At 44.3% G+C, this 15,409-nt stretch overlaps 1 protein-coding gene across 3 annotated transcripts in view; it reads left to right on the forward strand.

The window, feature by feature from the left end:
• Positions 1-15,409, forward strand: part of hyou1 (hypoxia up-regulated 1) — a 45,908-nt gene that overhangs the window by 13,866 nt on the left and 16,633 nt on the right. For all 3 annotated transcript variants that reach the window (XM_068054158.1, XM_068054157.1, XM_068054159.1), the window contains exons 10-17: positions 303-437; positions 2,495-2,577; positions 4,260-4,392; positions 6,598-6,782; positions 7,980-8,118; positions 12,136-12,196; positions 13,622-13,704; positions 14,509-14,703. In XM_068054158.1, the coding sequence (XP_067910259.1) occupies positions 303-437; positions 2,495-2,577; positions 4,260-4,392; positions 6,598-6,782; positions 7,980-8,118; positions 12,136-12,196; positions 13,622-13,704; positions 14,509-14,703 (1,014 nt within the window). The remainder of the gene's footprint in view (positions 1-302; positions 438-2,494; positions 2,578-4,259; positions 4,393-6,597; positions 6,783-7,979; positions 8,119-12,135; positions 12,197-13,621; positions 13,705-14,508; positions 14,704-15,409) is intronic.

Here is a 15,409-nt window from a genome sequence, read left to right on the forward strand (position 1 = left end):
AACAGTATAAAATCATAGAATCACTACACATCTTGCCTTTGTTGGCTCTTCGAAAGAGCTATCCAGTTAGTCCCACTCCTCCTTTTTCCCCATAGCCCTGCTATTTTCTCTGTTTTCAAGTATTTATCCAGTTCCCTTTTGAAAATTATCTTTGCATTTACTTCCACCACCCTTCCAGATCAGCGTAACTCAATATTTTAAAAACTCTCATCTCGCCTCTGGCTGTCTTGCCAATAACCTTATAAATCTGTGTCCTCTGGTTACCAGATTTGATAGATCTTGTCTTTGTGTTTTCTGTGCAGATTGAGGGGCTTCTTGATGATATTGACTTCAAGGCCAAAGTAACAAGGCAGCAGTTTGAGGAACTGTGCAGTGATTTGTTTGAGAGAGTTGCAGATCCTGTACATCAGGCCTTAAAAGTGTCTGAGTTGAAAATGGTGAGTACTTTCAATAAACTGGGATGACTAAAGGGCTTTATGGTGAATGTGTATGTTGTTTAGTTGATATTGTAACTTAATTTTATTAAGTTTGTTTTTGGTACAATGATGAGCTGATTTCTAGCATTCTGGCTGTGTAAGTATCACAACAAGTGCAGGGACTTGAGTTTTTCCATTGTGTAAATACGAGCATATGAATTGGGAGCAGGGGTAGACCACTCGGCCCTCGAGCCTGCTCCACCATTCACCATCACGGCTGAGCTGATTGTAACCTCTACTCCACATTCCCACCTACCGCCAGATAACCTTTCACCCCCTTGCTTATCAAGAATCTATCTAGCCCTGCCTTAATAAAATTTAACGACTGTATTCCTCAAAAGGCAGTGGAAGCAGAGTTCCAAAGAGTCACGACCCTCTGAGAGAAATAATTTTTCCTCCTCTCTGTCTTAAATGTGCGACCCCTTATTTTTAAATCGTGATCCCTGGTACTAGATTCTCCCACAAGGGGAAACATCCTTTCTACATCCACCCTGTCAAGAGCCCTCAATCAAGTCGCCTCTTACTCTTCTAAACTCCAGCAGATACAAACCTAGCGTGTCCTTTCCTCAGAGGACAACCTGCCCATTCCAGGTATTAGTCTAGTGAACCTCTGAACTGCTTCCAATGCATTTACATCCTTCCTTAAATAAGGAGACCAGTACTGTACACAGTACTCCAGATGTGGTCTCACCAATGCCCTGTATAGCTGAAGCATAACCTCCCTACTTTTGTATTCAATTCCCCTCGCAATAAACGATAACATTCTATTAGCTTTCCTGATTACGTGCTGTACCTGCATACTAACCTTTTGTGATTTATGCACCAGGACACCCAGATCCCTCTGCATCTCAGAGCTCTGCAATCTCTCACCTTTTAGATAATATGCTTTTTTAAATTCTTTCTGCCAAAATGTTGAGACTGTATGAAATGCTGCTTCGAACCAGGGTGATGTACATTTTTTTGTTACTAAAAAGAGAAGCCGGTTGCCAGTCAACATCAACTTGCTAAGGCTTCTTTGACAGCACCTCCCAAACCTGCGACCTCTACTATCTTAAAGGACAAGGGCAGCAGCCATGGGAACACCACAAACAGTAAATTCCCTTCCAGGTCGCACACCATTCTGATTTGGAAATAGAACCTTCATTCCTTCACTGTTTCTGGGTCAAAGTCCTGGAACTCCCTCCTGACCACACTGTGGGTGTACCTTCATGTGGAATAAAGCCTGGCTCGGGTATAAAATTAAAACCCGAACCTGGGCCCAACCCGACCACAGCCAAACTGAGCCCGACCTGGGCCCAAGTCCTTCGATTTTTTTTTTTCATGCCTGACCCGACCTGAAAATATCAAACATGTTATTAATACTGGAAAAAAGGACGCGTCAAATGTAGATTTAAAAAGATAACAATACAAAACGAAACCCGACAACAGCCAACCCGAACCTGATACATGTAGTCGGGTTTGGTCGGTTTTGGGTCAGGTAGCCAGGCTTTAATGTGGAATGCAGCATAGAGCATGGCTACCCGACCAGGCCCGACAATGTGTCGGGTTCGGGTCGGGTCACTCTTCCGGGTCCAGCATTCGGGCTCAGGTCGGGTTGGATCGGACACAGTGACAGCCAGGACGTCAAGGTGGGAAACGTGCATCTGGACTCTGCACTAGTCTACAGTGAGTAATTCCATCCAAGGTAGAGCACAACATCTTTAATATAATCAACTTCATTCCTGTGGTCGGGTCGGGCGCAGGAAAAAAATCAAAGGACTCTGGCTGGGCTCAGGTCGGATGTGGTTCTGTTGGGCTCAGGTCGGGTTTCAGTTGCAGACCTGAGCAGGCCTTTAATGCAGCAGTCCAAGAAGGCGGCACACCACCAATGGACAATTAGGGATGGGTAATAAATGCTGACGTCAGTCCCTGCATTTCATGAATGAATGAATTTATTAGTAAGTCAGCTGGATTTTAAAAAAGGCAGATGGAATTTTAAAGTTTTGTTCCCTGAAAGGACTCCCTTTTTCTTGATGTAGGACGAAATTGATCATGTGGTCCTGGTGGGAGGAGCTACACGAGTTCCTAAAGTCCAGGAGGTCCTGCTGAAAGCTGTTGGAAAGTAAGAGTTCTGTTTTCACGTTATTTGACCCAGTGTTGGCTCAGATTTCATCCTTGACCTCATTCCTCGATTATCCGTTAAAGTATATATGAATAACTTGGACCATTCGATTAAGTTATCCTGCTCGATAATGTTATCTGTAATTGATAAATCGGTGCTTGTCCCTCATTATAGGAGTACTGAGTTTAAATCTATTGTGAAGCAATAACGTTTGTGGTGAAACTGTGATCTGACACTGGATATGACATGCCTTGAGTTGCTTTCCAGCAGGAATATCACAGCAAGTGAACATGAGAGTGTGGTGAATCCGGTAAAGTATCAATAAGCCGATAAAGATGAGTCTGCAAATGTGGCTGTTTTTCCTTTTAGAATCATAGAATGGTTAGAGTGCAGAAATACTTTTAAAGTTGTTTTTGAAGTTTCTCTGTGCTGCTAGCCTTTATGTCCAGAAAAATGCAGAGCTAAAAGGGTTGCTTAAAAGAGGCTGCTCAAAAGAACAGGAGGCGATTCAGCCCTTCAAGCCTGTTCTGCCATTGTTAGATTGTGGCTGATCTGTATCGTAACTCCAGCGACCTGCCTTGGTTCCATATCTTCTGCCAAACAAAAATCTATCAATCTTCGTCATATAAATTTCAATTGACTTTGTGGGGGGAGAGTTCCAGATTCCTGCTACTCTTTGTGTATTGAAAAAGAAAAGTTTCCTGATTTCACTCCTAAATAGCCTGGTTCTAATTTTAAGATTGTGCCTTTTTCCTGGATTCCCTCACCAGAGGAAGTAGTTTCTCTCTCTACTCTATCAACAATTATTTTAAACACTTCCATTAGATAACCCCTTAATCACCTATTATAACAACCGACCAGTGCATTGGAGCCCTACGTAATGCCAGGTGGTAGGCACAGGATCCTCGCCGTAGTGTCGCCATGGGACTTGCTGAATACTCCCTAGAGATTTGGATAGGCATGAGGCATGGCCTGGGGAGACCAAAGGAAGTGGGTAAGCCTCCAAAGGGAATTTTTCTCCTGATGGAAAGCTGGAATTCCTCAGTAAGTAACGAGTTCACAAAGTATTTACAGGTCATTTTGCCCAACAGGTCTATGTCTGTATTGATGCTCCACATGAGCCTCCTCCTGCCCCTCTTCATCTAATCCTGTCAACATAAACTTCTATTCCTTTCCTCCTTGTATGCTTATCTAGCTTCCCCTTAAAGGCGTCCATGCTATTTTCCTCAACTACTCCATGTGTTTGGGTTCCATATACTAAACACTCTCCAGGTAAAGAAATTCCTTCTGAATTCCTTATATTTATTAATAGTTATCTTATGTTTATGGACTTTTGGTTCTCATCGCACCTGCAAGTGGAAATGCCTTCTCTACGTCTACCCTGTGAAACCCTTTCCTAATTATAAAGACCCCTAACTGGTCACCTTTGTTGTAGAGAAAAGAGCCCCAGCGTGTTCAATCTTAATTTCTCTTTGTGTAGTTTGCAGCAACAGTGCATTCACACCCTAGGGTGGTGTTTAGTATGAGAATGCAGGACCTGTGCAATCCCTTTATTTCAAAATTAAACCTGAGGAAATGGGCATTACTATTAACCTTTTTATGGTCAGCAAAATGGTCACTGCTGGCTGTCTTTTCTGTTTTTGCTGTCTTTCTCAGTAACTGGATTTATTTTCTTTTTGCAGGAAGGAGTTGGGAAAGAATATAAATGCTGACGAGGCAGCGTCAATGGGAGCCGTGTATCAGGCTGCTGCTCTCAGCAAGGCCTTCAAAGTCAAACCCTTCCTTATCCGCGATGCTGCCATGTACCCCATTCAGGTAAACTTATACTGTGGCTGTGTGTGCATCCACAGGTACATGCTCCACTCAGTCACTGAAGATTACGTTTTCACCAGTGTTTAAAGGCTGCTTTTTAAATTGTGAAATCTTCTTGGAGTTGGAGCAACAAGAAGGAATCGACGTCTGAAGGTTTGAAATAAGTTCTCCACTGAGAGAATCTTTCCTTTTGATTCTTTGAACTGAACTTGCTTGCTGCTGTTTGTGTAAATTTGCTTTCTTTGCTACACTAAACTCTGCTCAGACCTTATACATCAGACTGGGGTAACAATAGGAAAATCAGATTCTGTGGCGTTTCTAGTCATCAGTGCAAAACTAAGATGCCTATACTTTGGTTATTAATTTTTAAAAAAGGGTTCATTTGCATATGGAGTATTGTCCAGTTTGGGTCACCACTTTTAACTATGGTTATTGAAGCTGGTTATTGGATGTAGAGGAGAACAACAGTAAGTAAACTTAGATTTCTGTTAGGGCAGGATGTGAGTTAAGATATAATGAGTTTTTTTTTAATTCCATAAGGCTTGGGTGCCGTGGATTTGGATAAGATAATGGGAATTGAATCGCAAGATAAGAGGCACACATATAAAACAGAATATCAGTACTGTGTAGGGACAGCTGTTCACAATTTACATAAATGATTTTGGGCTCTAGAATGGGAAGTACAATACAAAAACTTTGGAAGACACCAAATTGAGAGGTCTGGTTAATACTGCGGAAAACTACAACAAGACATTAATACACTTGCAGAATGGGCGTCTAAATGGCAAAGATATTTCAATATCAATAAGTGCAAGATGGTGCCTTTTGATAGGAAAATAAGATTTTTTTTTTTATTCGTTCGTGGGATGTGGGCGTCACTGGCTAGGCCAGCATTTATTGCCTGTCCCATTTTAAATAGAGTAGAGGATGCTCGTGTGGAGCATAAATGCTGACACACCCTTGTTGGGCTGCATGGCCTGTTTGTGCTGTAAATACTATGTAAGATAAAGTGCCTGGCAATGAAAGTTAAGAACTAAGTAAATCGTCAATGGTAAACTCGGTAATCGGGTATCGAACCAGGCTGGTCTGCAGTACTCCAAGGTACTTAATGAATGGCCACCTGGTTTTGCTCGCTAGTAGATCGCCATTCCAGACAGAGTGTGCTGGGATTTTGCCCAGTCAACCCCAGGTAACCTCAAGCCAGTAACCTAATCAAGTTGGAGCCAGACAAGTAAAGGGGAATGTACTGTAGCCAGCCGTGTGCAAGTTAAGCAGCATGGCTTTAATTGGTTAAACTCCAGCAACCAACTGAGCACTTGGCACGTCATAACATTCAAGGCTATGGGCCAACTGCTGGCAAATGGGATTAGGTAGACAGGTCAGGTGTCTTTAATGCATCGGTGCAGACTCGATGGGCCGAAGGGCCTCTTCTGCACTGTATTATTCTGTGAATAGCCCAACACATTTCTAGTTCCTAAGCTGTCTTGACTTGAGTAAATTGTCCTGTGTGGGGAGTGCACACTTTATATCGTGCAAACAGAAACTCTGTATGGATCTTGGTAATTTGCTTTGGAGGCTACTAAACATGGCAGGTGCTTTGTCTGGTTGTCCAAAATAAAACAATGAACTCTGCGTATGCCGGTGCCACTGGCATTACACTGAGGTCACACTTTAACCAAAGACCCATGGATTGTTTTTTTTTTAAAGGGCAGGAGTAGGTTTCCTCAGTGGTTCGATGAACAGCTGAGTTGTATAGACTAGAAACTGTCAGGTTTGATCCTCAATCTGTGCTGTTAGCTGATCTCGGTTCGAGCAATGCTGAGGTACTATAAATGGTTTGGGCCATTGAGGAAAATTCAGCAGGGTTCCTACTCCTGATCTTTGTCCTGTAAAGCGTGAACATAGTGAGAACAGGAGGTGGGCATGGCTGTGATGGCCTCTGGTAAAATATCATTATACTACCTGGATTTGCATATAGAAATCACAGCACAAGAGATGGCCATTTGGCCCATCATGCCAGTGCTATCTCCAACTGTAGCTAACTCTGTATATGAGCAAGAGCCATATGCTGGAATTTGTTTTCTAATATCTGTCAGAGGGCACACACTGGGGTCGCGTCACTCAGACTCTCCTCCCACAGCCCAACATTGTAGTCTTGCGAGCCAGTAGCCTCTGTTTGCCTAATTTCTTTTTGTTCTGCCATGGCAGGTTGAATTTACACGGTCGATTGAAGAGGATGGTGTGAAAACCATTAAACACAACAAGCGTGTGCTGTTCCAGAGAATGTCTCCGTATCCCCAACGTAAAGTCATCACCTTCAATCGCTACACTGATGACTTTGAGTTCTTTGTGAATTATGGGGATTTGAGCTTCCTCAGTGAGAGTGACCTCAGGTAATGAGACTGGGAGGGGAAGCATTAGCTGATGCCTGTTTAATGGCAATGTTTTGCTTGGAGCTGTACAGTGCCTTATCATAGGTGTCAGTACAGCAACATTTCAGCCCATCGAATCTGTACTGATGTGTTCTCCACACGAAGCACTTGCTTTAATCGCACTCTCCTGCTTCTTCCCCATACCCTTCAACAACCTTGGTATTCAAGCAATTCTCTGTTTCTTTTTTTTTTATAAAGAGTGTTTGGCTTTTGCTTCAACAGCAGCCTGTTGCAGAAAACTCCACATACAAACTAAACAAATGTTCTGTAATCTCTTTTTTGATTGTATGTGAGGCACTTGAGAAATGTTGAGCAATGTGAGTTCATGGTACTTCAGATATGGGTTTCAGCTGGTTACTTAGGCAACTTGTAACAATTATTTTGAACCTAGCAAGATTTTGCATATAAAGAGATGAATGACAGATCAGCTTCTTGTGATGGTGGAAGGAGAAATATTGGGCAATGAGAATTTTCTAATATCAAAAAAAAGTGCTGGAAATACTCGGCAGGTCTGGCAGCATAGTTCTGAAGAGTCATATCTGACTTGAAACGTCGACTCTGCTTCTCTCTCCACAGATGCTGCCTGACCTGAGTATTTCCAGCACTTCCTGTTTTTATTTCAGACTTCCAGCATCCACAGTATTTTGCTTTTATTTTTGAGAATTTTCTAATCTGTTTTTAGCTGTGCTGTAGGATCTTTAATGTCCCATCTTCAATTTAGGTGGACCTTGGATGATATCCTACCTGCAGGATAATGCTGTACTGAGGTGCTGACCCAAGCTGCCACTTTGTAAACACTCATTTCTTCATTGTATGATGTTTCCCACTAGGGGCAGATTGTAGTCTTGAGCTGCACTGTTAAGTGTCCTGCAGGTGACTATTCCTTTTCTCTGTCCATGCTGCTAGGACATATGCCGTAATGTTAGATTCACTGTAGGGAAATTCGGGACCAGATGTGTTGTTTTCCTCTGAGTGTACAGCGCTGACCTTTTCATTCTTTCAAATACAGATTCTGCCGATAGTTTGCTGCAATGCTGTTTGTAAAGCATCCTGAATGTGTTGCTGGGTTCACCTACAATGCAATTACCTAGCAATGCACAAAATGAGCTGTGGATAGTCATGGTTATATTAACCTCTAACTCTGTCTTTTCCCTCCAGTATCTTTGGATCATTGAATTTGACCACAGTTCGATTGAGTGGAGTTGGTTTAAGTTTTCAGAAGCATTCGGATACCGAGTCTAGAGGGATTAAGGCCCATTTTAATATGGATGAAAGTGGAATACTAGCACTGGACAGAGTGAGTATGCATGAGGTTCTGTTCCCTTCGCATGCGGATCAGCCATTGCATGCCCTCCGTTCTCCCACCTAAACTGGGAAGGTGGCCTCTGCAGTGGATTAACCCACAATTTCTGTCCATCTTGTGAATTATCAGCTGATCTGGAGAGTGGTTGAAGTGTAAGACTGGAGAAAAGGTTTCACTTGGTGAAGAAGTTACATTGTGTGTCATTTTGCTTGTGGGAGTCTGGCAGGCAATGTCTAGCAGTTTTCCAGTTAGTACAAAGATATGGTTCAAAATCTTCAAGTTAACCAGTGCAACTGCAGTTAGTAAGTTCTTCCCTGGCTTCCTTCTGAGATGAAGTGATTGGGTAGAAATCAGCTTTTCTTTCCCCTTGTTTGCCCCCTGTCTCTGGAAGGGGCCGTCCCTCGCTGGGGTAGGGTTCCACTGCTGCTAGTTGCTCTCCACTACCACCCCCCACCTGTTGCACTCACCCAGTGTCACTCAGCATCGTGGGCAAGCACAATCCTCTTACTGATGCCCAAACGCCCACACATTTCCTGGCCTGAGTTGCTGGATCGTGGTCAGGAGCAGGAATCCGGTCTGATTTATTTTTTTTCTTTCTCCTTTTCCCTGCTGGGATCCTGAGGATATTGCAGTATCCGTATTGCCCTAGGTGGGATCACGCAACTTTAGATGTTTATTTCACTTGTGTCTGTGTCCAAAAGAAGTTGCTGATCAGCCACAGCGACACTGCTGCAACCATTTGAACCAGTTTAATGGAAGATGTTATGAACTGCTGGACTTTGTAACGTGATTGTTTTAAAAATTGTGATTTTTAAAAGTTTAAGATGGTGTCGGGAAGGTCAAGTGTCCTCTCATCTACTCTGCTAAAGGACAAGACAGACATCTTGGTTACCAGAACAACAGAGAGCATAGATCAAAAACTTTTTTTTTTAAAGAAACAGACTGCAGGGGTAACACCTGAAGAACAATAAGTTTCCCCTTCCAGACTTTCGGATCATAAACAAGGGCGGCGCAGTGGTTAGCACCGCAGCCTCACAGCTCCAGGGACCCGGGTTCAATTCTGGGTACTGCCTGTGTGGAGTTTGCAAGTTCTCCTTGTGACTCTGTGGGTTTTCACCGGGTGCTCCGGTTTCCTCCCACAGCCAAAAGACTTGCAAGTTGATAGGTAAATTGGCCATTGTAAATTGCCCCTAGTGTAGGTAGGTGGTAGGGAATATGGGATTACTGTAGGGTTAGTATAAATGGGTGGTTGTTGGTCAGCACAGACTCGGTGGGCCGAAGGGCCTGTTTCAGTGCTGTAGCTCTTAAATAAAAAATTAAAAAAAATAAAGGAGTCAGCGATTCTGAAGTTGCAAATGTACCAGGCAGCTGTTAACACCTGAGAACAATGGAAGGCCCAGATGTCTCTGTGAAACGTGACCTCTGGACTTTGCATATTGAAAAAGGGACAAAAAGCTATTGACTTTTGAGTCCAGATAAATTTAACAGATATTCTGAAGGCAGACAGGCTGTACAGAAGACCAGAGGTGGCAGCCTCAGAGCAGGCAGTAAGGAAGACAACCAGCGGTGGCAGCCTCCAGAGGGAGAAAGGGAACACCTGTTCACGGAAGCCTGAGACAGCGAAAGACTGTGAAGACTGTTTTGAAAGTTGAAGCTTGCAGAGAAGTAGAAGACCAACAGGATCGCCAGGAATTGCCTTATTCACGGGTGTCCAGGTCAGAAGTGCTCAGAGAAATGAGCGAAGAGGCTATTGATATTTTGAAAAGATCAGGGAGCTCCAGCGCATTGCAACTGGGAGGTGTTTGGGACTTTTAACCACAAAGGCTTTCGCCATCAAAATGGTAGTGTGGTGTGAGGTTTTCAAGTATTTTAATAAGTGAAGAAAGTACCTTTCTTTGTAATTTGGGGTATCAGCTACTTACAAAGTACTGTTACAAAATAGTAAGAGAGACTGTGGCGTAGTGGTAATGTCACTGAACTAGTAATCCAGAGGCCCAGGCTAATTCCCTGGGGACATGGGTTCAAATTCCACCACAGCAGCTGGTGGAATTTAAATTCAATTAATTAATAAAACTTGTAATTGAAAACTAGTCTGCATAATGGTGCTATGAAACTATTGTCTTAAAAACCCATCTGGTTCACTAGTGTCCTTTAGGGAAGGAAATCTGCTGTCCTTACCTGGTCTGGCCTGCATGCGACTCCAGACCCACAGCAATGTGGTTGACTCTGAACTGCCCTCTGGCCTAGCAAGCCACTCAGTTTGAGGGCAATTAGGGATGGGCAATAAATGCTGGCCTAGCCAGCGACGCCCACATCCCATGAAACAAATAAATAAAAATCAACTATGAAAACAACACTCACTCTCTGCTTTTCACTTTACCATTTTAGCAACAAATCTATAAAAAGGTTAAAGTTCACATGCACTCGGTGTGAATGAGCATTGAGGTCACAAACCCAACAAGTGTTAATTCCTCATAATTTCTTTACTAATCAAATGCAATTAGGCACGTCTAGATTCCCAATTGACTACATGTGGCTAACATTTTTTTTTTAATTTGTTCTTGGGATGTGGGTGGTGCTGGTAAGGCCAGCATTTATTCCCTAATCGCCACTGAGAAAGTGGTGGTGAGCTGCTGTGTTGAACCACTACAGTCCATGGGAGATAGGTACACCCACAGTGATGTTAAGGGAGTTCCAGGATTTTGACCCGCCGATATAGTTCCAAGTCAGGATTGTGTGTGACTTGGAGGGGAACTTGCGGGTGGTGGTGTTCCCATGCATCTGATGCCCTTGTACTTCTAGATGGTAAAGGTCATGGGTTTGGCAGGTGCTATCAAAGGAGGCTTGTTGAATTGCTGCAGTGCATCTTGTGTATAGTTTACACTGCTGCCACTGTGTGTCAGTGGTGGAGCGAGTGAATGTTGAAGGCGGTGGATGGGGTGATGATCAAGTGGGCTGCTTTGTTCTGGATGGTGTCGAACTTCTTGAGTGTTGTTGGAGCTGCACCCATCCAGGCAAGTGGGGAATACTCCATCACACTCCTGACTCTTTTTATATTCGTTCATGGGACGTGGGCGTCGCTGGCTAGGCCAGCATTTATTGCCCATCCCTAATTGCCCTTGAACTGAGTGGCCATTGCAGAGGGCATTTAAAAGTCAACCACATTGCTGTAGGTCTGGAGTCACATGTAGTCCAGACCAAGTAAGGACAGCAGATTTCCTTCCCTAAAGTCCCCAGAGGACTAGCCTGGACCTCAGGATTACTAGTCCAGTGACATTACCACTGCGCCACTGCCTCCCTACTGCCTTGTAGATGGTGCACAAGCTTTCAAGAGTTGAGAGGTTAGTTACTCACGCAGAATTACCAGCCTCTGACCTTTTCTTGTAGCCACAGTATTTTTATGGCTGGTCTTGTTAAGTTTCTGGTCATTGGTAACCCCCAGGATATTGATGGTAGGGGATTCAGCAATGGTAATGCCATTGAATGTCATGGGGAGATGATCATTGCCCACCATTTGTGTGGCACAAGTGTTACTTGACACACATCAGCCCAAGCCTAGATATTGTCCAGGTATTGTTGCATTTCTACACGGATTGTTTCAGTATCTGAGGAGTTGTGAATGGTGCTGAACGCTGTGCAATGATCAGCGAACATACCCACTTCTGACCTTATGGTTGAAGGAAGGTCATTGATGAAGCAGCTGAAGATGGTTGGGCCTAGGACACTACCCTGAGGAATCCCTGCAGCAGTGTCCTGGGGCTGAGATGATTGGTCTCCAACAACTACAGCCATCTTCCTTTGTGCTAGGTATGACTCCAACCAGTGGAGAATTTTCCCCTAGATATGCATTGGCTTTCAATTTGGCTTGGGCTCCTTTATGCCAGACTCGGGCAAACGTTGCCTTCATATCGAAGGCAGTCACTCCCGTGTTCATTTATACTACTTAAAATAAATCACTTCAGATTGTCCAATTGACCTTTGTTTGAATTAAAGTGTCACCTTTTGGTGTAGGTGGAAGCTGTTTTTGAGAAGATACAGGATGGAGAACCCGAGGAAGAGTCCACCCTGACTAGTAAGTACATTATACCTGCCAGTAGATTAATGTTTACATGAGGTGGTGCAAATGTTTTATGATCTGAGAAGTTGAATGCTTTTATCTTTCTTTCTGTGGAGAGTAGTAGCTGGAAAGTTTCTCCAGATTTCTGCCAGACACTGGGTGTGAGCAGTCCCTCCATTACTCCATACTGTGGGGTAATTGTGGCCATTGACTTGCCTCCTGTCGCTCTCCTGAGCTTAAGATCCAACCTGTCACTGTAATGGTACCCCAGGCTCTTTTTAAAAACCCCATTTGTTGTGTGTCTGCTAATGGAGGTGTACAGCTCTGGGCACTACACTATAGGAAGGATGTGATTGCACTGGAGAGGGTGCAGAGGAGATTCACCAGGATGTTGCCTGGGCTGGAGCATTTCAGCTGTGAAGAGAGAGTGAAAAGGCTAGTGTTGTTTTCCTTAGAACAGAGAAGGCTGAGGGGGGACGTGATTGAGGTATACAAAATTATGAGGGGCATTGATAGGTTAGATAGGAAGAGACTTTTTCCCTTAGTGAAGGAGTCAATAACCAGGGGGTATAGATTTAAGGTAAGGGGCAGGAGGTTTAGAGGGGATTTGAGGGAAAAAACTTTCACCCAGAGGGTGGTTGGAATCTGGAATACACTGCCTGAAGAGGTGGTAGAGGCAGGAACCCTCACTACATTTAAGAAGTATTTAGATGAGCACTTGAAACGCCATAACATACAAGGCTATGGGCCAAGTGCTGGAAAATGGGACTAGAATAGTTAGGTGCTTGATGGCCAGCACGGACACGATGGGCCGAAGGTCCTGCTTCTGTGTATGACTCTATGACTATAAATGGGCAATAAATGTGACCTTGTCGTCATTGGCTACATCCTGAAAAACAAAATAGCCTCCCCTTCCTGTGTCCCAGAATAATGTCTTTGGTGTACCTTCTTGATCCCATGTGCTCCATATTCTGTTTCCTCCCAATAACTTGCTTATTCAGTGAGTGAATGATGAACACCAGAGAGTTGCAGGTTCGATTTCGAACATGTACAGGTTTAGCTATCTCAATTGAGGTGCTGTTCCTAAACTGGTATGAGAATCTCTGCCGGGGTCCCTGCCTCTGGTTACAGTCCCCCTGCTGCTGAGTGACTGTGTATGGGCATTGAGATGGGCCCACGTTGGACTTGGCTGCTCTGTGATCCAGTTGAAAGGCCTGCTGATACTCGCTGTCCATGGCAGTTGTGAGGGGCCCAGAAGGTGGCTGGTCCCTGTGGAAGGAATCGCAGGGAGGGTGTTAGGGTGGTTGGGTGCACGTGTTGTCATTTATTTCTAAAGAGCTATTTTTTGAGTTTTAACTGTAAATTCAACTTCTGTTATTGGGTAAAGACCTTGTTTGGGATAGTGTTTTGCCATTTCACATAGTTTGATCTTATCTGCAGAGCTTGGAAACACCATTTCTAGTTTATTTGGAGGTGGGAGCTCCGAAACAGATGGGAAGGAGAACCTGACAGAATCTGTGCAGGTAAGTGTGCACTCACTCTGGCTTCCATCCTTGTATTGGTCCCCTGATGGGTAAAAACATCCATACAGGCCAGGAGACCTCTGGTTTGCTTCCTGGTCTGTGCTTCTACATGTTTGAAGCTAAGGAAGGATATAACAAAAACAGCCTGTATCCCCTGCTCACTATCCAGTGACCTGGAAAACTGAGGGTATGAAGTAAGGGCTGGATCAGTGGTGACTGTGATGACCTGCTGACGCTCATCTAGGCTCCAAAATGAAGGCACAGGGACATTGCGAGTGGCTGTGGACCTGTACATTTGAAAAATTTGGTATCTAAAGGCGGAGAGAAAGATGGCAAAATAAATGAGTTAAGGCTGCTCTGTAACCAGGTGCCTTGCTGCTTAATCAGGAGAGTGCTGCCTTTACTATCCAGTTATTCAATAAACTGCTTGTTTTGGCCTTCCCTGTTTGCGCTGTGTTGATGGGCACTCACTATAGTACATGAGCTGATGTGACACACAGTGTTTGTTTTGAGTTTGTTCACGGGAAGAAAGTGTTTACTGCATGGGAGGGGACATGAGGCAGCAACAAATCATTTGCTGGCCAGCGGCATTGTTGTGAAGCAGGCCAGTGTTTGTGTGTTTCTGTTTGAATGCTCTGTCTGTGCCGGGGTTGCTCAGTCCCAGGTATTCAATCAGTCAGTTAGTGAGTGGTGGACTGTCACTGGGCGATGAGCAGTCCAGGTGACTCATCCTCCTGACTGTGGATGGAAGCTGGAAAAATGTCCTCTGCGGCTGAAATTCTTTATTTTTTTCATTGTTGGCAGGATGAAGAGGAGGCCACGAGTAAAAGTGAGAAGGACGATCGGGAAGAACTAGAGACCCCAAAAGAAAAAGAAACTCCCAGAGAGGAGGAGAGCAGTAAGCCCGATGAGCAAGGCAAGGCTGAATCTGATGGAGAGCAAGCAGACCAGCCTGAAACTGGAGAGGACCAGGCCAAAACTGAGAAGCCTGAAACTGTGGTATGGGAATGCTGCTCTTGGTGGCCTGTGAAATGAATAATGTTTCCATCTTTCCATGATCAGCTTTTCTGCAGATACCACCTCATTCGGTGGGTGCCCTCAGCTACCTCCTCGATCCTCAGCAGTGAGTCTACAGCAGGCTGCTCAATCGTGGGTAGCATCACAGACAGTCTCCCAACCTATCATTGTTCGGTCGACTTGACTGTTCCAACGCGGTCCTGGCAGGCCTCCCACATTCCACCCTCTATAAACTTAAGATTATCCAAAACTCTGCTGTCCATGTCTTTACTTGCACCAACACCCCTGTGCTCTGTGACCTACATTGGCTTCTGATTAAGCAATGGCTTTTAAAAAAAAAAATTCATATCCTTGTTTTCAAGGCCCCTCTGTAATTTCCTCCAGCCCCACAACCCTCCGAGATCTCTGGGCTCCTCTAATTCTGGCCTCTTGTGCATCCTTGGTTTTTGGCAGCCATGCCTTCAGTTTCCAAGGGCCCAAGCTCTGAAATTCCCTTCCAAACCTCTCCACTTCTCCTGCTTTAAGATGCTCCCTGAAACCACCTCTTTGACCAAGCTCTGCTCTACTATCTCCATTTGTGGCTCAATGTAAAACACTTTCAAGAGCCTTGAGATGTTTTATTATGTTAAAACTATATAAGTACCAAGTCGTCGTCCAGATGTGAATTTTCCAGTAGAAAGCTGGATGG

Source organism: Heterodontus francisci, chromosome 22, assembly GCF_036365525.1.
Source record: "Heterodontus francisci isolate sHetFra1 chromosome 22, sHetFra1.hap1, whole genome shotgun sequence".
In the NCBI taxonomy this organism is placed as follows: domain Eukaryota; kingdom Metazoa; phylum Chordata; class Chondrichthyes; order Heterodontiformes; family Heterodontidae; genus Heterodontus; species Heterodontus francisci.